Source organism: Gouania willdenowi, chromosome 12, assembly GCF_900634775.1.
Source record: "Gouania willdenowi chromosome 12, fGouWil2.1, whole genome shotgun sequence".
In the NCBI taxonomy this organism is placed as follows: domain Eukaryota; kingdom Metazoa; phylum Chordata; class Actinopteri; order Blenniiformes; family Gobiesocidae; genus Gouania; species Gouania willdenowi.
Window position 1 is genome coordinate 1932194 of NC_041055.1, and position 24366 is coordinate 1956559.

Here is a 24366-nt window from a genome sequence, read left to right on the forward strand (position 1 = left end):
TCAGGCAAATGACAAATGTCATGGAAAATCAGGAGCGCACATGCCACATGGATCAAAGCGTGCCGCCCGAGACGAGAATAATTAGCTTCTTAACGTGTCTATCCCATTGACTTTGTATGGAATCTGGTGGCGTAAACATTTCATGACGCATCCGGTGTGAACGCAGCATAAGGCCCTGTTTACACAATAACATTTTTTGTTTCTGTTTCGGTTTTTTTTTACCAAAAAATTTCCTCATTCACACGTTTCCAAAACGACCTCCGTTTATTTACATGAGACCACGGGAAACATAAAAAAACGAAGTAGTAAACGTACCAGGACAACAGATGGAGGCAAGAACCAAAATAGGCGCATGTGCAGATATACTCCCTCTGAACACAGTGAGACTAGAGCTTTAATCAGACCCACAGAATACAACCTGAACCAGAATAAAGCTGATCTCTCTTTAATACTAAACCCATTACTGCCTAATACTGTTCACATTTGGCGTTCACATGTAGAACAATCTGATCTGATCTGCTGTGAGTTTCTTTACACTAATCTCAGAGTTTAAAGGATGTAGAATGTAGTCACTCATTCTACATCCAACTATAAACATGACAAACAGCTTCATGCTAAGCTACAGATGCTACATAGAGGTTTACTGCTGCTGTAACACACACAACACCAGTGCTTTACAAGTCTTCAACATCATTTATTCATGTACATTCACCTCCTCACCATCCATTTGTGAGTCTCTCTCGCTCTAATCCAAACAGGAGTGCAGCTCTGTGATTGGTCAGAATCTGGTGCAGACGTGAAATACGTCTTCTCTGATCCAAGTGATGATGAAGTAAATCAACACTTTGTTGGTGTGAATTTAACTGAACAGGAAGTGTCGTTTCCCTGTTCACATGGAGACGGAAGCGTTTTCAAAAAACTTCCAATCTGGAGTCAGTCTTTAACAAGTTCAGTTTTCAAAAACCAAAACACTGTTGCCGTGGAAACGGACAGACCAAACACAACAAAACTTTTGCTCTGTGTCACTGGTGTTAAAACCTTATTGTTTTTCAAATTTACTGCTAAACACATACAGTACATAAATGAGGTATTTTCAAGGTGCATTGTGGGAAATAATCATAAAGTATTCATGTTGTAACATTTTAATCATTCTACATCTTGTTTTGTGCATTTTTGTTTCCTTTTATTCTACAGTAAAGCTCTTTGTGCTATGTTTAATGTTTAATGTGTTGGTTCCTCTGTAACTCACACGTTCCCAGGCCCAGCACAGATGTGTAGTTTCTCTTCTGGCTTTGCACTCTCTGCATCACTTCCCATAAACCAATGGTTCCCAACCTTTTTATGGATCGTGACCCCATTTCAATATCACAAATTTATGGTGACCCCAAAGATATTTTTTCACCCCTAGAACTAGTTTTTGATCCTGTTTGTTCTCCTGTGTTAAAGATACAAAGTAGCCATGATCAGATACTTTTATACAGATTTAAAATGTAATGTTTTGTTTTGATTATAAAAATTATTTAATAATGATTCAGTTCAATTAAACTTCATTTATATAGCGCTAATTACAACAATAGCCATCTTGTCGCAGTCAATGAATTCAATATATAGATTAATAGATATTTATATACTGTATATTTGTAATCAGTAATTTTTTTATAAGACATTTAAGACAGCCCCACATAGAGTTATGACCCCAAGGTTGAAAAACACTGCCATAAATGTTCTTTTATTGACCATAAGTTAAAGTAAAACCATCCAACAATATAAATCATATATCAGTGGTCCTCAACCACTGGGTCGTGGGTCATTACCGGTTTATGTTGGGCATAAAAACAAAATTATTGTTTCTATGTTCTGGTAATTTTATTTTGAAAAATTGTGACTTCCCCCTTCCTTCCATTTCCTGAATATGTTAAGGTTTCATTTATTCAGACGACTTTTTTTCAGTAAATGTATTTTTTTTTATTTTTTTTTGCGTATTTCCTGAGTCAAAGTCTCGTGTCCTGTAGTTTAAACGTGTTTCTTGTGTTATGGGTTCGAGGACTCCTGCAGACGTCAATATTTGTCCTTAAACACAGACTCATGTCATTCACATAAACAGTACGACGTGAGCCTTTGTCTGCATTCATCGAGGATCCTCAGCCACTTAGAGAACCATCTCCAGTCACAGAGCTCAATCAATCCAAATCAGCCACACTTTGGCTGCTCCACTTCCTTCAATACACAATCAATCCTCTGCAATCGGCAGCTTCACCACGCTCCACCGCACTCCACCAATATTTGTTCCTGTGTGTGTGTGTGTGCGTGTGTGTGTGTGTTATCACCCTCCCATTGAACAGAGAAAAAAATATGTGACAGTTGGAGGCTTTCATAAGCTACGGAATAACAGGGATCGACTGGAATCAAAGGGTTTAACACCAGACTCTGCAGTCGTTGGGAGTGTGTGTGTGTGTGTGTGTGTGTGTGTGTGTGTGTGTACTCACTGCAGGTGAATCAGTGTTGATGTCGACCATTACAGGAAGACTTCACATGTAGAAGGTTCACAAAAGGTGCAAACAATAGAGAGATCTAACATAAACCATTCTGAACTAAAGAATCATTAATTCAATAGATTATATTACAACAAGTACAGTATAAATACTTTGTTTCTGTACTACAGTAGGGTTTTTTATTATTTACACTAGTTTTCAGGCAAGTTTTTACTTTTAACTCGTGATTAGTAGGCAACGCGTTATTGAAGGGGCTGTATTATGAAAAAATCACTTTCTAATGGTGTTGCTACGGTGATAAACATTCCTTTAGCCTCATTCAGAGGGACAAAGTTGACAAAGCTCTGTTTCCTCCCTCCCTTGTTATTCCAAATTTTGTAGAAAGTCAACTCCAAACGGGACAGTTGGATTTTTGCCTCCTTATGAGTCATAAGGTGGAAACTCCTCCTCCTGACAATCCTGGCTCCTCCTACCCTACATAAGAATGTAAGCTCCTCCCTCTCAAACTACCTCACAAGTTAAACAAACATGGCAAAGGCAGGTCGATATCTTTACGTCCAGTATATAGATTATCCGAAGCGTAGCATGAGCGCTCACAATCACTTTGACTTTAATCACCTTGTATCACATTTATAGGATGATCAGACGTGTTTGTGACCAAATGCAATGCTGCGGTTGAACAAAACAATGAACTATCATCTTAAATAAATGGTCAGAAGAGGTGAGGAGGACATGGAAGTGACTTAGCAGTTCCGGTGAGTGTTTGAAACAACTGATTGTTAATGATGAACACATCCTGAAACAGCGTTTTTGTCGGACTCACAATCACAATAGCCTCTTAAATAGCCATGTGTTTTTCTCTAATGTGCAGTTTTTTGGCTGAAAACCATAACAAGAGTGTGTGGATAGCAAAAAGAAAATTGCTATGACGATCAGTTAGAATCCCACACACTAAACACTGATGCAGTATAATATAAGTGCAAGCCACGCCTTCTCCAAGAGCGTCTGTAGACACGCCCACTCAAGCATATGCATGAATGCCCCAAAACAGCCTGTTTTTAGAAGTGTCATGAAAGTGACTTTTCAGAGGCTAAAACTCCAGAAAACAGGTGAGTTTAAAAAAATAAACCTCAAATACTAAATTAAACCTCAAACATACAATTAATTCATGATTTTAAATCTCAATTAACTTGAGATTAAGTAGTTTGTGATCAAATCATACTTTCAGGTATTTGTTCTTTCATTTCATGTCATTTTTCTACTTTTAAAATGTGATTATTTCACAGTTAACTCATGAATAGGTCACGTTTATCTTGTGAATAACTATTAACTTAAGTACGTAGCTCACAAGTATTTGTTTTGTCGTTTTCTGGTGACATTACTTTTAACTCACTATTAACACATGATAAACTTGATTTTGCGATTGACTCAATTAACTGCATTTTAAGGTGAAATTAACTCACCAGTAACTCAGGATTAACTCCACTGAGATCAATTGTTAAGGAATTTAAGTTGCGATTGAATCATACGTCAGTAGGTTTTCAGGTATTTGTTTTCTACTAACTTTTAATTAATTAATTCTCACACAAATATTTGCACTTCCTACTTTCTTACAGTTCAAGCTGTGTTGCCAGGTTGGGCTTAATGTGTATTAAGAGGAGGGTTTAAAGGCATTTTAGCTGATTTTTGACTGTTTTTGTGCAGAATCATCTGCTGTATCTGGCAACACTGAGCAGATGTACCACACTGCAGAAGCTGTGTTGCCAGGTTAGGTTTAATGTGTATAAAGAAGAGGATTTGGGGACATTTTAGTGAATTTTTGATCGTTTCTGTGCAGAATTATCAGCTGTATCTGGCAACGTGAAGCAGAGTTAATCCTGTGTAATAAAAGTGATGGTAGAAGCTGTTGTCTGTTTAATTACGATTTGTTTTAATTTAAATACATAAAGTTGTGATTATTTCTGGATTAATTTGACATTTGTCTGCCCATGTCGACCTTTGAACGATGAAAACAATCACACGTTGTCATTACCATTTTAACCAACGCCTGTGAGTGCTGCAGTGACTCCTAATGAGCTGATGCTCACCGATGGTGTTGAAGCAGTGGATGCTGAGGCCGGCCGGGCTGCGCTCCCCCACGTGGATCTCCTCCAGGATCTGGTCCGAGTGGTTGGTGAGGGTGAGCTGAACCGACACCATGCTGGGCTGGTACAAACACGGCTGCCGGGGGAAGTGGTACGTGGCGGAAAGACCTTTCCCACTCATGTGGTGCAGGAGCTCGTGGGTTTTCACTGGGCTGAACGTTGGAGAGGTGACCTGGAGGACGGACGTTAAAAAACACAAGCAACAGATATTTACAATGTGGAACAACTGCTGTAGATTCTAACACTTGTTCAAAAATGTAATGATTTAAATTCAGGCCGCAACAAGACAAAGAAGTACCTCACATGCATGTTTCTTTGGGACAATTTGAGGCATTTACACTACATTTCTCCAGTAAACCAGTTGAGTAAATGTCTGGCAAAATAACAGATGTGTCTACTTTGATAAATGGTATAAAATACTATGGGAAAATGTGATATGATCCCAAATCAGTCTAATTTGTGAGGCGCCCTAAGTAAATGCACAAAAAGACTAAAAACACAAAAAATCAAATGCACAAAATGGCAACAAAAAATGCACAACAATGACTTTAAAAAAAAACACACAAAAAAAATACACAGGATGAGGGAAAAATATTCAAATCAACAACAAAAATACACAAAATATTTAAATAAAACTACAAAAATAACAGGAAACACACCAAACTTTTTGTTGTTTGCTGTGTTAATGCTCTGATGGTCATTATTCTAATGCTGACATGAATGTTGGTCATGTGACCATCAAATCAGATGCGTTTATCTGTTTTTTTGAAGTCGTTTCGTGTGTTTTCAGATTCATTTTGTATATTTTTCTTTTTTTTTTTAATTTTGGAGTCGTTTTGTGTGTTCCACTGTCATTTTGTGTGTTTTTTAGGGTGTATTTCTGCTGTTTTGTAATTTTTTTAGAGTCATTTTGTGTGTTTCTCTGTCATTTCATGAGTTTTGGGGGTCATTTGTGTATTTTTATGGTTTCGTAATGCTTGGAGTGATTTTATGTGTATTTTGTGCTTTAACTGAGACATAATTTTCAGGTTCCACCAACAAACAGCAGCTAAAGCACATCTGTGCAGCATAACTACTGTAAACCCTTGTTGTGGCTCTCGCTTGTAAATGCATCCACACGAGGGGCCGCGCGCTTCCCATTTACCACGTCCAATCAGCATCCTGAACGCACCACCTCTTAGCTAAGCTGCCGCCAACAGCCCCCCCCTTTCATTACCTCTGTGGGGCAAAGAAGACACATTTATAAAAAGTCCTCAATCAGCGGCGCTCCGTGGAGACGGGCCAATAAGAAGCAGCTCTAATGAATGGGAGAAAAAGATGCTTTTACCTTTTCAGAGAAAGGAAATGACATTAGCCGTGAGAGGCGAGGAAAAGCACGGAAGATACGATGGCACGCTGATTTTTAAGATTTAAAAATAAGGTGCGTATGAGCACAGATGTGGGAGTGATCACATGACATCGGCTCCAACATGTTCACGTTTGTTCAAACTTCGGCGCTCGCTCCTCTGGTGACTGACGGTGATAATTAGTGAACAACATGAAGACACATGCACGCTTTTCACACCCTGCCATTGGTTTAGCAGCTCATCAACACATGTCCACGTGGTTAAAGAGGAAGACAGTCTCTGATTGGATAAAAGGAGTGATGAAGATAATTATTAATAACAGTGGAAACATTGGACCATAAAAACTTCTGCTCACTAAAGCTCAACATAATGAAAAAGTTAAATACAATTTTTTATTGGAGCAGACTTACTAAATGTTTTTAATTACAGGGCATTGTCGTCTCAGACGTTTTTCCTTCTTTTGGTATCGTAACAAATATTTTGATTTTTTTTTACTGCAGCCGACATTTTCTCATCGTTATTGAGATTTTTGTATCATAAAAGACTTATCTTTTTTTGTATTGCAATGAATTTTATTTATTCATTTTTTAAAAACATTGTTTCACAGCAAAATACATTTTTGTATAAACTTTTTGTCATAATTAACTTTTTTTCCTGCGTCTGACATTTTAATTTCTTTTTCTCATTACATTACTGACATTTTCTTAGTTTTTTTTTCTGAATCAGACATTTTTTTAAAATTTAACCTCACCTTTTTATGTTATTTTTTATTATCATGATGTGATTTTTTGTCTTATTTAATTTCTTTTTTTTTTAGGAGCAATGAACATTTATATATCGTAAATTACTTTTTTGTCACGAAGAACTTTTGCTTAGTTTACTTTTTCTGTAGCATATTTTGTGTTTTGCAGGAACAGACATTTTTACTCAGTTTTGTGTTATTTTTGCGATGTAAATTCTTTCTGAAGACTTGTTTTCTTTTCTTGAGTCATCAACAGAAACACTTGTGTTGTTAAACGTTCATTTTTTACATTTGTGTAAACTTTATATTGCACGTGTCAAAGTCAAGGCCCGCTGGCCAAATCTGGCCCTTCACAGCATCCGATTCGGACCGCAGGAGGAAGTGAAAATGAATCATTGTCAAATTATTCAGTTGTAAATTGTTGTTGAAAAATTCCAAGTTTTTCCAAAATACTGCAACTTTTCCTCAAATTATTCCACAAAATCTCTCCAAACTAAATAAAAAATTGGTTAAAATGAATAAATCAAAGGACATTGAAATATCTGTCACTTACACCATATTTTGTCCAACTTGTATTTTTAAACTTGGGCACATTATTGTTGAAATTGTTCGTTTTTTTCCAGCCTAAAACCTGCGGCTCAGTTGTGATCCAACTGGTTCATATTTGGCCCCTGAACTAAAACGAGGTCGACTCCCCTGGTATATTGATGTTGTATAAATTGTCGCGTGTATCGCCACCTCTGGTCAAACATGGCGTGGGTAGATAAATAATAAATAATAGTAAAACAAGCGTCTCCCCTAAAGAAGGAGGTCAAAACAACATTTGTTGCCGTGCGCTAACGCCACCGTGCCCTCGCAGGCGCCCGTCACGCCGCCGCCAGCCTGGAGATTTATCTCAACACTTTTGGACGTGTCAGAGCGGTCGGTGTCGATAAAGCGCGCCGTAATGTTTGTGGGCGCATCGCGGTGGAGATTTACCTCCCTGACACACGCATCCTGCTTCAAGGTCTCCATGCGGCGCCAACAAACCGCTTATCATCACCAATTTCCCACAGTGGACAGTTGGCGCGTGACACCGGTGTCATCCATCCATTGTTGTCCCGTCACACAACACCTGAAGTGTAAATAAGAGAAGAGGACGGACGTAACCTTGACTCCTTGTGTTACTTGTGGCTCAGAGGGAGGAAGTTGATTGAGAGGCTCTATTATGCATCAACTTAAAGGAAGCGCAGGTGATGGATGACACACACACACACACACACACCCGAGTCACCTTCAGAGCCCGGACGCGGCATTCCCAGCATCCTCTCTGGCAAATGACCTGAAAATCCCGCTGACATAGGGCTAACAGCAGCCGTAGGAGCCTCATGGCGCCACCGCCGTACGGAGGATAATTTAGAAGAAACGGGACGGAGACGTATGGACATGAATTGAAAATCCATTTCTGCTTCTGAGGCGCTGAAAACGAGGACGGGATCCCATTAGGGCGCTACACGGGAGGCGAGGGGGGATAAAGTAAAGGGACGCGTGCTTGACTTTAGGGACTAATTGTTCCCTTCAGTCAGGAGATGACAATTAACGGGGGACCTTGACTTAAATTGAATTAAAGAAATGTTACTACGGCCACCTGAAGCTACTTTAATGTAAGCAGAAGTCTGCAGACAGAGGTTAGTTCATTTGTGTCAATTTGTCCCTAAATTAGCTATTCAAAAACAATTAATAGTGAAATTTTTCATTTAGGAGCATTAGCAATAATGGGGCGCCGTTATTGAGAACCACTGGTGTCCTTCATGTTCCCACATTAAAGAGCCAACAGCGTTTCTGCACACAGGAAGTGATCCAAGTGGACATTTTAAAATTTAAAAACATACAATAATAATAATAATATTAATAAAGCGTCCAAATGCTCAGATTTAAAACGCTAGAGATGGATATTATTATTAGTATTATAAGTGTAAATTAAAATGTATGACCTTTTTTAAAGGATATTTTCATTGGAATCATAATTTTCCCATAATCAATGTTTCTCTCATAGCAGATGTTCTTTTCTCTTCGTCGGCTTTTTCCCCTTGCCAACGTTTTTTAATCCATATTTTTTCAGATGCCAAAGTTTTTTCCCTAAGCTGAAGTTTCCAACATGGCCGACACTTTTTTCTCACATTTTTCACTTGGTCGGGGTTTTCTTCCCGATCGACGTTTTTCTCTGTGCCGAGTTTTTCCCCCACATTTTTCCCGTAGCTGACGTTTTTCATAATCAACGTTTTTCCCACAGCCGACGATTTTTCCGTAACGGATGTTTTTCCCTTTGCTGAAATTTCTGACATGGCCGACAGTATACGTAACCAGCATTTATTTACCCACATCTATTTTTTTTTTTACCCATATTTTCCCGTCTCATAACCAATGTTTTTTACCCATATTTCTGTGGTAGCCAACGTTTTTCTCTTAAATTATTTTCTTGTCCGATGTTTTCCCAAAGCTAAAGTTTTTTCTGTAGCTGACATTTTCCTTACCGACAAAATTACAATACAAATACATTGAAATACTTTTTTTTTTAAATTATCTAAGAATGCTGGGGAAGGGGGACAACCCAAATGATTTAAATGACTCGACTCAGATCTATAGAAGCGATCAGCTTCAACGGCAGCACAATAACCATCTAATGATATTCATTCCTGTTTTGGTTCAGATGCTGTGAGTGGCAGTAGCTTTGCTACGGGAGGAGTTTGAGGTCTGCATAATTAGACGTGAACCGAGAGTGCTCGCTACAACGCAGAAGCCCGCCTGATGGACTCCTGTAGCCAAAGTTTTTTTAACCCTCATTTTTCGTGACCGTTTTTCACATTGCACACACACTGACTATTTTCCCATGGTCAATGTTTCTCTCATTGCCGACTTTTTTGTAGCTGACATATTTCTCAAGACCAACGTTTTTCCAGTTGCAAACATTTTTTCCGTAGTCAAGTTTTTTCACCATGTTTTTCCCGTTGCCGACATTTTTCCCGTTGCCAAGGTTCAACTTGTGGTATTTTTTTTCATAGCCAACGTTTGTTTACCTTCATTTCTCTCATGACCGATGTTTTTCTCCTAATCAATATTTTTCCCTTAGCCGACGTTCTCCCATGACCGACTTCTTTCCCATAGCAAACATTCTTTCTGTAGCAAACATTCTCCTTGCTGAAGTAATACTGAGAAAATATAATTAAAATGAATTGAAAGACGTTGCGTGTACTGGGAGAAGGGGACGACCCAAATGACTCGACTCAGATCTATAGAAGCGATCAGCTTTAACAGCAGCACAATAACCATCTAGTGATATTCATTCCTGTGTTTGTTTCAGACGCTGTGAGTGGCAGTAGCTTTGCTACGGGAGGAGCTCGGGGTCTTCCTGAGATTCATAATTAGACGTGAACCCAGAGCGCTCGCTACGGCGGGGGTCAGCGTGTGAGCAGGAGACGCAGGAGCCTGCCTGATGGACACCAAATGAACAAATTATGATGGCCCCCTCTGGGCGTGATGGGGTCAAACGCCCTGCGCCACTCCGCTGACAGTTCAATTTCCTCTCAACGTAGCCCCATTCGCCGACCGCTAATTATGAATGAAAAGTTATCAGCCCGGGCCGCGGCGGCGCACACGCGGACCACGGTTGGAGGAGGTTTGGGGGCCGGGCCGGGGGGAAGGGGGGTGGATTTAAGAGGCATTTGTGAGAGATCCTAATGTCAAAATGTTATTAGAGGGAGCGGCGGCGTGTGGAGAGAGGAGGGTGGGGGGGTCAGAGACAGTGACCGGGGTTAATCTAAATGCCTTTGATAACCATGCAGTAATTCTCTAAAAAGGCCCGAGCGCTCAGCTGAGACTGACTCACTGCCTCCGTGGGCAGATTGCAGAGAAATAGAAATGACACCAGGGCCAGTGTACACGCCCGTGTGTGTGTGTGTGTGTGTGTATAAAGGTGAGAGCTTATTTACCCTTGTCTATGAATGTAGTTGCCCATCATGTATTTATGCATAGAATTGACTCCAAATCAGATGCTGATGTGAGAAAAGCTCCCGCTCTAATCTGCATTTCTATTCTCCATTACGGCGCGGCCTTCACCCGCGGAGCACACACGCACTAACAAGGCTCGGGACGCATCAACGCCGGCCCCAGCACCGCCGTCAATCACACTGAGTGACAGACGGAGGATGTGAGAGGAGCGTCCTCACAGACGACGTGAGACGGGAAAGGAAGGAGAAGAAGAAATGATTGTAAGAAACTTTTTAAAAAATGATCCAAAAGTCACTTTTAGATGAAAGGAAACCACACTAGTGTTTATAGTGGCTGTGATTGGAGGGTTGTTGAGTTAAATGTGTCACTATAGGATGTGAAGATGGGGGAAGAAAAGAAAAATGAGAAAAAAGGAAAAAATAAAGAGAAATAAATTATATTTGCACTCCTTTAGAGCAGCGGTTCACAAGAAACTAAACATAGTTTAACAATTTGAGCCCATTTTTGTTTATTTTTACCCTTTTTCTGCAATGACACCAAACTTGCCACATTTTCATCACATTTTACTTCTTTTAATGTATTTTGCTACAATACTCCCATTTCTGACACTTTTTCCCACTTTCGAGACTTTTTCGTCATTTTAAACCATTTCCACCACTTTTCCCACTTAATGTTGCACATGTTGACCCATTATTGTCACTTTTAAACACTTTTCTTCATATTTCATGCTTATCTTTTGCCAATTTAACCACATTCACCATTTGCCATGCCCATAATTTATCAGTTTAAACTAAATGTTCCAATATTTGATTTTTCTGTCCATTTTTGCCTACTCTAATTTGCACCTTTTATTAAATTTCTGTGGTTTTTAAAATCCCATTTCACCACCTTTTTAACTATTTTTGTTTTTTTTAATGCATTTTTGCTACACTACTCCTACTTTTACCACTTTTCCATCAAATTTCAATTCCTCTTCTACACATTTTTTCCACTTTCAAGACATTTTAATTACTTAAAAACACTTTCCACCACTTTTCCCACTTAATGATCCATATGTTGACCCATGAATGTCACTTTTAACCTCTTTTCACCATATTTCATGATTATTTTTGCATTTTAAAGTAATTGTTCCTACTTTTTAAATTAGATTTACCCTGGAAAAAAAAATGAAAAAATAAAAAGAGAAATAAAAAATAACAAAAAAAGGGAGGTTTTATTTAAAAAAAATGTCTGTCAGTTTTAACGTCTCCCTAACGGCCTTGATGTAGCAGTATTCAGTACAAGCTCCTTGTATTTCCACTCCTTTAGAGTAGGGGTTCTTAACCTTGGGGTCGCGAGACTTTGGGATGCTCTCAAGAAACCAAGAATCATTTCTGACCAATTTGAGCAAATTTATGCATATTTTTACCCTTTCTGTAACTCCACCAAACTTTGCATATTTTAACCTATTTTCATCACTTTTTCTTGCCATATTTTTGCTCCTTTTAATGCATTTTTGCTACATTATTCCCATTTCTGACATTTTCAGCTAATTTTTGGGCATTTTTAAACCCTTTCGACCACTTTTTCCACTTAATGATCCATATGTTGACCCATTATTGTCACTTAACCTCTTTTCACAATATTTTATGCTTATTTTTGCCAATTTAACCACATTCACTATTTGTCATGCCCATTATTTGCCAGTTAAACACTTTGAACCCTTTTGACCACTTTTTCTGTCTGTTTTTATCCACTCTAATTTGCAACTTTTAACCAATTTCTATGGTTTTTAAAATCTCATTTCACCACCTTTTCCACCATATTTGGTCACTTTGAACCCATTTTATTTGTGATTAAAACCAGGATTTCCATCTTTAAGATGACTATAATAATAATAATAAACGTTCCTGGATAACAGTGGATATTATTCAGATGAATAAATAAATGTGGTTATCACAGATTCATAAAACAATGGACCATCATTTTACTGACTTTATGGATGGACCCCAAAAATCTCTCCCCTTTATTCCCCCTTATAGATGGTCCTGTCTCCACATGACTGTTCTTCAATGTCCATGTCTGTGTTCAACCACCTTCAGCTAGTGGGGGTCCCCGCTCTCTGGGACCTTTATTTTGAGGGTGGCGGGCTGATAAAGGTTGAAAACTATGGCACTACTACATAAGCTGAGAATAGTCTCACAGTTGAGCTGCTTTTGTTGTGTACCACATTTTTCACTCAGGTCTTTGTACACGTGGCTCTTGGTTTGTATTTGACACAAATACACATGTTTGTCCCATGAGGCCAGAGAGACGAGGTACACAACCCACAGCTGTGGGCGAGGAGAGAAAGGAGCCGTCACTGTGGGAAAGGTCAACCATCAGACACGGAGACACCGGGGGACGCAACATCTGACAGAGAGAGATGGGAGGCGGACTCGCCCACAGAGAGTTTAAGGAAATAAAGGAGAGTGAGGGGGCGAGACAGACTGGGAGAGGGTGAGGGAACGGACAGAGCTGCTGGATGGTCCAGACTGGCCATAAATATAAGAGCACGGGAAAAGGTCAGGAGTTAAAACCTGGAGCTGAAATGTTACACAAGAGAGAGACAATCAGACATGGACTTCATTCTCTCACTCTGTCACTAAGAAGATCACCAATAGAAGACACGGGTCTGATAATTCACTTTGATCTGTCAGGAGTTTTACCCAAAAACAAATGAATCAAAAATGTAATTATCAGAGAAACGAATGGGGGGATTTTATTTTTAATTTAAAAAAACATTACACCACATATGGTCTGAATATGTGCAGCCCTCAAAGTAAATATGACAAAATGACTTTAAAAAAAAATGCGAAATTACAGAAATAAATTACATAAGCAAAACAAAATACAGAAAAATAGAAATATACAGTGGGGCAAAAAAGTATTTAGTCATCCACCAATTGTGTAATTTCTCCCACTTAAAAAGATGAGAGACCTGTAATTTTCATCATAGACAAACCTCAACTATGACAGACAAACTGAGAAAAAACATTCCAGAAAATCACATTGTAGGATTTTTAATGAATTAATTGGTAAATCCCTCAGTAAAATAAGTAGTTGGTCATCTACAAACAAGCCAGATTTGTGTCTCTCACAGACCTGTAACTTCTTCTTTAAGAGGCTCTTCTGTCCTCCACTCATTACCTGTATTAATGGAACCTGTTTGAACTGGTTATCAGTATAAAACACACCTGTCCACAACCTCAAACAGTCACACTCCAAACTCCACTATGGCCAAGACCAAAGAGCTGTCAAAGGACACCAGAAACTAAACTGTAGACCTGCACCAGGCTGGTAGACTGAATCTGCAATAGGTAAACAGCTTGGTGTGAAGAAATCAACTGTGGGAGCAATTATTAGAAAATGGAAGACATACAAGACCACTGATAATCTCCCTCCATCTGGGGCTCCACGCAAGGTCTCACCCCGTGGGGTCAAAATGATCACAAGAACGGTGAGCAAAAATCCCAGAACCACACGGGGGGACGTAGTGAATGACCTGCAGAGAGCTGGGACCAAAGTAACAAAGGCTACCATCAGTAACGCCACCAGGGACTCAAACCCTGCAGTACCAGACGTGTCCCCCTGCTTAAGCCACTACATGTCCAGGCCCGTCTGAAGTTTGCTAGAGAGCATTTAGATGATCTAGAAGAGGATTGGGTGAATGTCATATGGTCAGATGAAACAAAAATAGAACTTTATGGTAAAAACTCAACTTGTCGTGTTTGGAGGAGAAAGACCACAATACCTACTGTAAAGCATGGTGGTGGTAACATCATGCTTTGGGGCTGTTTCTCTGCAAAGGGACCAGGACGACTGATCTGTGTAAAGGAAAGAATGAATGGGGCCATGTATCGTGACATTTTGAGTGAAAACCTCCTTCCATCAGCAAGGGCTTTGAGGATGAAACGTATCTGGGTCTTTCAGCACGACAATGAGCCCAAACACATCGCCCTGGCAATGAAGGAGTGGCTTCAAAAGAAGCATTTCAAGGTCCTGGAGTGGCCTAGCCAGTCTCCAGATCTCAACCCCATAGAAAATCTTTGGAGGGAGTTGAAAATCTGTGTTGCCCAGCAACAACCCCAAAACATCACTGCTCTAGAGGAGATCTGCATGGAGGAATGGACCAAAATACCAGCAACAGTGTGAGAAAACCTTTTTTCTCTCATGGTGTCTCATAGTTGAGGTTTACCTATGATGAAAATTACAGTCTCATCTTTTTAAGTGGGAGAATTTGCACAATTGGTGGCTGACTAAAAGGACAACAGAAAGACAAGAAAAGACTCAAAAGAACAGAAACAATTACAGAAAAATACACAAGGGACAGCAAAAATAACACAAAAACAGAAAAATGTACAAAAACAACAGAAATACAAAAGATTTACCCAAAACAATGCCATAAATACCAGACAACACCAAAAATAACATAAAAGTGTATAAAACCACAACAAAAATACAAAACCAGCACAGAAATCCCTAACCGACAGAGCGTGTGACACTGACTGACCCATAAAGTGGGGGACATGTTGGACAGGGACAGTTGCACTAACCTGTAGAGTGGGGGACATGTTGGACAGGGACAGGCCCTCCAGGTCAGACATCAGGCTGGGAGACAGGACTGAAGACTGGGACGTGTTCACAGGAACAGGAGAAACTGAAGGAAAGATACAAACACGGTTAGGGTTCATGCATATCATAACAATCATATTGAATATCCAATATCATATTGGATATGCATGAACCAGTGATGTGTAGCTGTGTTGGCTAATGCTTCCATTGTGCTATCATAGCTAGCTAACGTGGTAGCAGTGTTGACGGCAGCGGTAAAACTTCGAGAAAGGTCTAGCAGCAGCAGCAGCAGCCACTACAAACCACACCCCCTACAAAATACACCCCCTTTCCACTAATCCTAACCGCTACCTGGCTAAATTGGAGGTTACATTAAAACTTTCTTCACCGGCCACCGTCGCACATTCTCAGCGTATTGAAAAATTGCTTGTGTGGGCGTGGTTTGTACTGTACCTGCTGCAACTGGATATACTTGAAAACTTCACCATGTCGCTAAAACGCGAACAAAAAAAAAGCTACACAAACTGTGTGTGATTCTACAGGTCACCACTAGAGGGAGTCATGTTTGTTCTTTTTCAAACCTGTAAACCGTGTCCGTAAATATCTACAACTCTGTCCCTACGTGTCATCCTCATCTCCTGATGCAACAGGTTTTTAACCACTTTTATCTCATCTGAGCTGATGATTTGAGAATATGTTCCTCATCTAGTGGAGGACAAAGTGAGACGGATGACTCACAGTCGTCTAAATCCAATAAGGAGACTTGGTTCTTGGAGTTATCCATCACCACCTGGAGAGAGGGACACAACGAAGAGAGAGAAGTGAGGAGTTGAAGTTTCAATTTCACCGTTGGAGTCTCAGGAGATGTTTTTATCACACGCAACATGCTGGGAACGTGCACAGATCGCTTTACCGTGCACGCCATGGTGGGGATTACAACACACGCCCTGGAGCCGTTTAAACATCCCATAAAAGAAGCAGAAAATCCACTCTGCATACGTACGAAGAAAAACAACACGGGCGCTAAAGTGTGAGGCCGTATCGTATCTGATTCTCTGTGAGCGAGGATGGAGATGAAGCCTGGTTACCAGCGGGAGGAAGAGGAAGAGGAAGAGGATGAATAATTCATACGCTGTCACACGACAAAGTGGATGAAATGAGAATTTCATAGAGCAGAAAAGCAACGGGAGGGCGAGGACGCCAACAGGTGGCACCGATGGAGCTACGGGGAAAAAAAGATGATCGCTCAACATGTGTTACTATGGCAACAGAGGCCAAATATCTAGACTCAATATCTACATTTAATAATCACATTGTTATTAAACACAGGGACAATTTTCTGACACATTTAGATGTCCATCATCATTTAACACATATTTACTTTGCTTTATATTATTTACAATTTATTTATCTATATCCTTGTTGTTGTATATGAGACATGGGTTACAGGTGGCCCGAGGGCCACTCGATCTAATTTTGTGCGTCCAACGAAAGTAAACGCACAAAATGACTCCAAAAAATATGCAAAATTACAGAAAATTACACAAACTGACAACAAAATGCCAAAATGACTCAGAAAGCAAACAAAAAGACTACATTAAAACACAAAATGATAAAAAATACACAACATTAAAATATAAATCTACAAAAAGACTAAAAAAACAAGCAAAATTACACATACTAAGAGCAAAAATGCACAAAATCACTCCAAGAACACACAAATGACAGACTTTAAAAATTCACTAAACTGACTTCAATAACACACACCTACAATAAAAATTAAAATAACTTTTCCTTTGCTTTGTTTGTAAGAAGAGGAATAACATCTACTGTGGATGATTCATTTCCTTCGGTGAACCCGTGGCACAACATTAACGTTACCTTGGATTGTGATTTGTTCGCGTTCTTCTTCTGTGGTGGTGGGGAGTCTGCTGAGTCATCCTCAGAGTCTGAGCCCGACTCCGAGGAGCTCTCAGCGGACGAGCAGCTGTCGTGGCCAACGGGTCCGTTACCGTTTTCATCTGAACCGCTGGAAAACAAAAAGAGTTATAGAATATTGTACAAATATATCTTGTATTAACTACATTAACTACAAAATCAAGCAGAAAATGCAATATCACACATTTAAACTCAGTCTTCATAAATGGTGGTCAGAGATATGATGGATTTCACCTTTTGAAATGGAAATATTTATATTATACCCCCATGTTTTGGGACAATATCACACATTTATACCAAAATTTTAGGGCCTTAAATCTCACGCAAACTCTGTCATGACCGCAGCGTGTGCTAGTTTCTGTGCATTTCTACTGTGATTCCTAAAAAAAACACCAAAATGATTCCTATAAAACACAAAACCATGGAAAAATACTCAAAATTACAATGAAAATGCACAAAATGACAAAAAAAATTTCACAAAATGCCTTCAAGAACATACAAACCGAATGATGAAAATGATGGAAAAATAGACAAAACTGCAAAGAAATGCACAAAATGACTCCAAAGAACACACAAACAGGTAGAAATAGAACAAAAATGCACAAAATTGATTAGAAAAATACACAAAATTACAAGCAAAATGAACAAAATGACCTCAAAAACACACAAAATGATGGAACAACACACATAACGATGGAATAATACACAAAATAACATAGAAATACACAATGCTTACAAAGAAGAAAAAAAATGATGGAAAAATACCCAAAATTAAAACAAAAATGTACAAAATGACTCCAAAAACACACAAAATGATGGAAAAAAACACAAAATTACAAGGAAAATAATAATAAATCAATTTCATATAGCGCTTTCTCATAGACAGTCAGTCAGTGGTCTCCCAACTATTAACCGGTCCTGCACTAAATCAACGTAAAAACACACAAAATGATGAAACAATAGACAAAATGACATGGAAATACACAAAGTGGCTACAAAAAACAAGCAAAATTACAGAAAACTACACAAACTGACAACATAAATGAACAAAATGACTCGAAAAACACATAAAATGACAGAATAAGAACAAAGACACAAAATGACTTCAAAAATTGACTAAAATGACTTTGATAACCTCACACAACTACAATAAAAATTTAAATTACTTTTCTAAAATGAAAACTACACAAACTGACAACAAAATGCCAAAATGACTCAGAGAACACAAAATGACAGAAGAACAAAAACACACAATATGACTCCAAAAAAACACAAACTGACATAAATAAACACAAACTGACAACAAAAACACACAAAATGACTCCAAAAACAAACAAAAAGACTACATTAAAACACAAAGTGCTGGAAAATAAACAACATTAAAATATAAATCTACAAAAAGACAGAAAATTACACATATTAAGAGCAAAAAGGCACAAAATGACTCCAACGAACACACAAATGACAAAATAAAAACAAAGACACAAAATGACTTCAAAAATTCACTAAAATGACTTCGATAACACACACAACTACAAAAAAAGATTAGAAAAACACACAAAATGATTGAAAAATACACAAAAAAAGAATGAAAATGTATAAATATGAAATGAATGACAATACTTGATTCCATTAACAGTATTAAGCATGTTTGGCATGATTTCGTGAAGTTTAATGGCCTGTAATGAGTCAGATTAGAGAAAAAAAAAGTGGAACTTATGAAGCTGAAAATGTGAGACTATCGTATCACTGCTGTGCATCTATCGACTCCATGCTTCTCTCTAAAGTGAAATATTCTAGGCTGATGTGAACAACACAGATCATCCATTTGTGTTTGTGAAGTTAATTCAAAGATTCTCTCTCTCTCTCTCTCTCTCGCTCACTCCTCAATTTGTGGGGATAATGAGTGTTTACTCCGCCTGCCTGGGATTTCCAGCCGTTAAATTAATGAGGGGAATTGTGACGGTAACTGGCTTCTTAAGTTGGGCGATGATGAAAAGCCAGTATTAATTTGGTCTACACATTTCATTTGCTGCGAACAGGAAAAAGTGATATAAATCAGTGTGGGCCTGATTAGGCTGAGGCTGCGCTGACTGGGCCCTAATGAGGGCATTATGCTGTGTTTGTTGTGGAAGCACTGGGGTGAGCCGCTCTAATTACCCTCTCTCTCTCTCTCTGTGTGTGTGTGTGTGGGGCTCTAATTACTGTGTGTAATGGAGGGAACAGGGTCAGCCCGTGTGTGTGTGCGTGAACGTGTTCAGCAGAAACGACTCCGACCTCATTCATTGGTAACACCAGGGCTGTTAAACGACCAATCAGAAGCCATCGTCCGTTAGCCATGTAAATGTGGCTAACGCTACGAGAGAAATGCTCGCCGGGATCACTTCCTTAAAGGGATCCTCCTCTGTTTTTACAAATGTATCCTAAAATCTTTAAAATGTCCTTATTAGTAGATCTATGTCCAACAAAACACATTATTATTATGCACTGTATTCATTTTAAACTCCTTTAAAAATAGCACTACTTTACAGTTTTAGAGCCTGTGTTCCTCCATCTTGAAATCATGTGATTGATGATGTCACACGGCCGCACTGCCTGTAAACATCCCATTGTTTTCTATTGGAGTGAAACATTCAGCCTGATTTATAGATTATTTAGCAGATTTTTCAATGAAAATAACAACTTGTGCTGCTTTAGGTTGATCTAAAAAACCAAGAAAAGTTGAAGATGTCGATGTAAAGCTCTTATTTACAGGAAGAGGATAAAAACAGTTGTGACTAGGGTTGGGCACCATAAGGGAACCGGTTCCAAACTTCCGGTTACAGAACCGTTACAAAGATGTTTGAATTTCGATTTTTTTTTTTTTCGGTTCCTAAATGCCCGCACTAGTTTGTTTCGGCGGTTTGTATTACTCCGCCCTCTTGGTCTGTTTGTTTACGCTGGGTTTGTATAAAGGTGCGTTCACACCGAACGCGACTGCAGTCACTCCAATCACCTGTGATGAGTCGCTTGAATGTAGTGGCTTTTTGGTCACTCCCTCACTTCATCGTTCCAGTGACGTGACGACCAGGGAATAGCGTGCGCGTGTGTGTGTGCGTGTGTGTGTGTGTGTCGTTGACAGGGGAGAGAGAGGCTTGATCACTTCTATCATTAACAGCTCCACTTCTATGGTGTAAATGATCAACTTACGCAGTTACTAAAGGATGAGTTCACTTAGAATGTAGGCTTATTCAAGAAGTTAACAGCTTTAATTGTGCCCCGGTAAATTCAAGAGGTTCTGACTGCAGACCTCTGCTGCTGCCGTCTCACTATAGCGGGGGAGGGGCTGCTGCCTCAGCTCTACAGACGGTGACTGACGGGAGAGTTGTTGCTTGAAGTCGCTTTAAAAAGTTCAAATTTTTCAACTTTGAGCGACTCGGTCACACAGGACCTAGTCCTGCGTTCTTGTTGAGAAATAATCTTCCTCAACAAGAACTATTGATTGATTAGTCACATGACTGTTCCAGGGTTTGAGTTTGTTTTATTTAGTTTCACATCTACCTGTAGCTCTTTGTTTTTAACACTGCTGACAACTTGTTTGTTGTGTTATTTCAGCAACTTTCACTTTTACAGTTACCGTTGGGGACCTTTGTAATGAATACCCTAGTTATATTACAGCAACCAAATTAAACTGCATCAACTAAGTGAATTAATAAAAAATGGCCTGTGTAAAGGCTTTTTCAAATGAAAAAACTATCCTGTGAAATCTGTGACCTGCACAACTCAAAGAATCAGAATCGAGAATCGTTTCAAACAGGAACCAAAAATGAAATCAGAATCGTTAAAATCCCAAACGAGCCAGACCCGAGTTGTAAACCGAAAAAAATCTGTGACCATACGGGGCGACATTTCCAACTCTGAGGTTTCGTAGTAGACACTGAAGCAGAGAAGAAGAGCTCCCCTAAAGGACCTTTACTCTCCCTTAAACAGTGCACTGACGCGCTATGGTGGCTGAAGTTAGCGAGTACGGTTTGTGGGTCTTCAACCATCTGTGATTACACTGTTTAAGTCACTGTTTTGTCGTCGCTGGGCATTCTTGCTGTCATTTTGTGTATTTTTTGTTCTTGGACACGAACACTAAGTGTGTGTCCGTTGTGCAGCAAAAAGAAATTGTCAATCTGTATATTTTTGAGTCACTTTACATATCTTTGTTGTTGGATTGTGTGGTTTTTTTTTTTCATTTTGTATGATTTTGTTATTGTTTGTCGCCAGACATGGACAGCAAGTGTGTGTGATGTGTGTTAAACACAGCTCACTCACACGTACTGTCCCTTAGAGAGTGTGTACCTGTCAGCAGATGCTTTGCTCTTCTTCTGTTTGGCCTTTTTCTTCTCCTCCTGCTCAGAGTCGTCCGACTCTTCGCTGGAGCTGGAGTTTTTCCCCGAGTCACCGGAGCTCTTCTCTGACTCCTCCTCTTCCTCACTCTCGCTGCAGGACTCTGCGCACACACACACACACACACGCACACACACGCGCACACAGAAAGTGTTCACTTGCAATGTTTGTGTTTTAATCCTGACCAGCAGGGGCAGTATGTTGCACAATGATCAGAGATCTGTGTCCCATCACTGGAGCAAGGAACAGAGTTTATCTCACATAATTGAGAAGCCCCGCCCCTTCAGAGACAGCGCCAGGTAGAATCTGCTTCACAAATTAACACTTGACCAAATATGGCTTAATATGAATATGCATTAGGGACACATGAAAATAAAAAGATGAGATTAAGAATGAAGTCGTAATTATATTAGATTAAAGTCGTAATATTTTAAGATTAAGGTTGTTATTTTATTACAATAAAGTTGTAATATTTTGAGATCAAAGTTGTAATATTGTGAGAATAAAGTAATAATTCTATTAGATTTAAAGTCCTAATATTATGAGAATAAAGTTGTAATTTTATTACATTAAAGTTGTAATATTTTGAGATTAAAGTGGTAATATTTCCAGATTATAGTGGTAATATTGTGAGAATAAAGTCTGAATTTTATTAGAATAAAGTCATAATATTTTGAGAATAAAGTCAGAATTTCATTAGATTAAAATTGTAATATTTGAGATTAAAGACATAATATTTGAGATTACAGTGGTAATACATATGTGAAGAAAATTGGAATTTTATTACAGTCATAATATTTTGAGAATAAAGTTGTAATTTTATTAGATTAAAGTCGTAATAATTGAGATTAAAGCTGTAATATTTTGTGATTGAAGTCATTATATTTCAAGAATAAAGTCATAACTTTATGAGGTTGTATTTTTTAAATCTCCTAATGGTTTAGTGCTCAGAATTCCCTGTTGAATATCCTGCTTGTGTTTCAATTTTATCCTTTTAAAATTATGACTTTAATCTCATAAAATTACAATTTCATTAAGATCTGAATTGATTCTCATTAAATTACGTTTTTTTAAATTACAGAAAAATATACAAATCTACAACAAAAATCCACAAGAATAAAGGACAAAACAACAACAAAAACAAACCCTTTGTTGTTTCCTGTAAATGCTCTGATTGGTCATTATTCTAATGCTGACATGAATATTGATCATGTGACCATCAGATCAGAAACAATCACAGTTTGTGGCCCCGCCCACTGTGATAAAAGCTCATCCTGAGACTGACGTGGGAACGTGAAAGTGAAACCTGCCATCAATCCTTCAGTTGTGTTTAAGTTCATCTGGTGATCATGTTAAAGTGGCCAAACCCACTTCCTGTTTAGAACCTACAAACAGGAAGTTAACCAGGATCAGGGGGCGGAGCTTTCTTGCTCTAATTGGTAACTTTTGATTGAATTGTGTGAACGTTGGATGTAGGAATAAATCACTAATGATGTGGTTGGATGTATGTGATGTAGACGTACCTTCAGAGGAGCTGCTGCTGCTCTCGCTGCTCTCAGATCCTTCCTCCTCCTCTTCCTCATTCTCATCTTCCTCATCAGAGTAGAACTTATCCTGAGATTTGTTTTTCCTGGTTTTCCCGAGCGCCGGGGCCCGTTCCTTCACCTGAACCATCACAGGAGAAAGGAATGTTTTCCTCAGTGGACACCAGGACAAAGTAGAAATCTTTTACTCTTTCTAAAACGTGTTCGCTAGTAAAAGTGTTTTTGTTAACTCTTGTTTTATTAAGCTCTGATTACTTCACATAAGTAGAAAACACTTTGCTGAATCGACTGCTTTGATCTTGTTCATTGTTTCATTTACACCCATTAGCTGCCTCTGACTAACAAAGATTAATACAAAAAAACAATCTTCTACTTACTTTGTTCTGTTTTATTTTCTACGTGCCGAGTTAAAGCTGAGGGTTTGCATTGGAATGAAGAAAAAGGAAAAGATTAAAGTTGAGGATTCTAAAAAATAACAATAAAAACTGCTCCATGTGTCAGCGATTACTCATTGTTTCACTGAATCATTGTAAAAAAAAAAACAAGTCCCTTAGTTTTAAAATGAACAAAAAACAATTAGCTAATGACAGAACAACCTAAAAACCCCAATAACTACCCAACATTACTGTATAACTAACTCACTAACTATAACTTGCCATCTTCTCAACTATCAACCCAAGAAAAACAATGACAGCTTTGGTACTTATCTTTATTTTATTTTTCACACTCTTATCTTTGTTTCTTATTTATTCTATTTAAAATTTGTGTTGTTTGCACTGACTGAAGAGCTTTTGTAATTTATTTGTACTTGTTGCAATGACAAAGTTCTATTCTATTCTATTGTAACCCAAACCAAGGAACTAAACCCGTTAAATCCTAAAGTGGAGTTCACAAGCCTTTGATGAAGATGATAAAGGTGATGATGATGATGATGATGATGATGATGATGATGATGATGATGATGATGATGATGATGAAGGGGCTTTATGTTATGGTGATGATAGAGATTGCAGGTTTCCTTACTGGTTCAATGACATCCACGTTCCTCACAGACTGGTCTGGAGCAACAGCCGGCCAATCAGAGAGCTCATGGTAGCCGTTAGCTTTAGAGTTCAGGCTGTGGGAGAGACTTCCCAACTGGAAACGCTCTCGATCTGAATAAAGAAACATAGACAAAAGATAAAAACTGGGTTTAGACTGGTAGAG

General features: G+C 38.8%; 1 protein-coding gene across 3 annotated transcripts in view; it reads right to left on the minus strand.

Moving 5' to 3' along the window:
- ap3b1a (adaptor related protein complex 3 subunit beta 1a) overlaps positions 1–24366 on the minus strand; it is an 81083-nt gene that overhangs the window by 19938 nt on the left and 36779 nt on the right. For all 3 annotated transcript variants that reach the window (XM_028463313.1, XM_028463315.1, XM_028463314.1), the window contains exons 17-23: positions 24184–24314; positions 23140–23281; positions 21569–21719; positions 17186–17333; positions 16043–16094; positions 15286–15389; positions 4580–4808 (exon numbers count right to left, since the gene is read on the minus strand). In XM_028463313.1, the coding sequence (XP_028319114.1) occupies positions 4580–4808; positions 15286–15389; positions 16043–16094; positions 17186–17333; positions 21569–21719; positions 23140–23281; positions 24184–24314 (957 nt within the window). The remainder of the gene's footprint in view (positions 1–4579; positions 4809–15285; positions 15390–16042; positions 16095–17185; positions 17334–21568; positions 21720–23139; positions 23282–24183; positions 24315–24366) is intronic.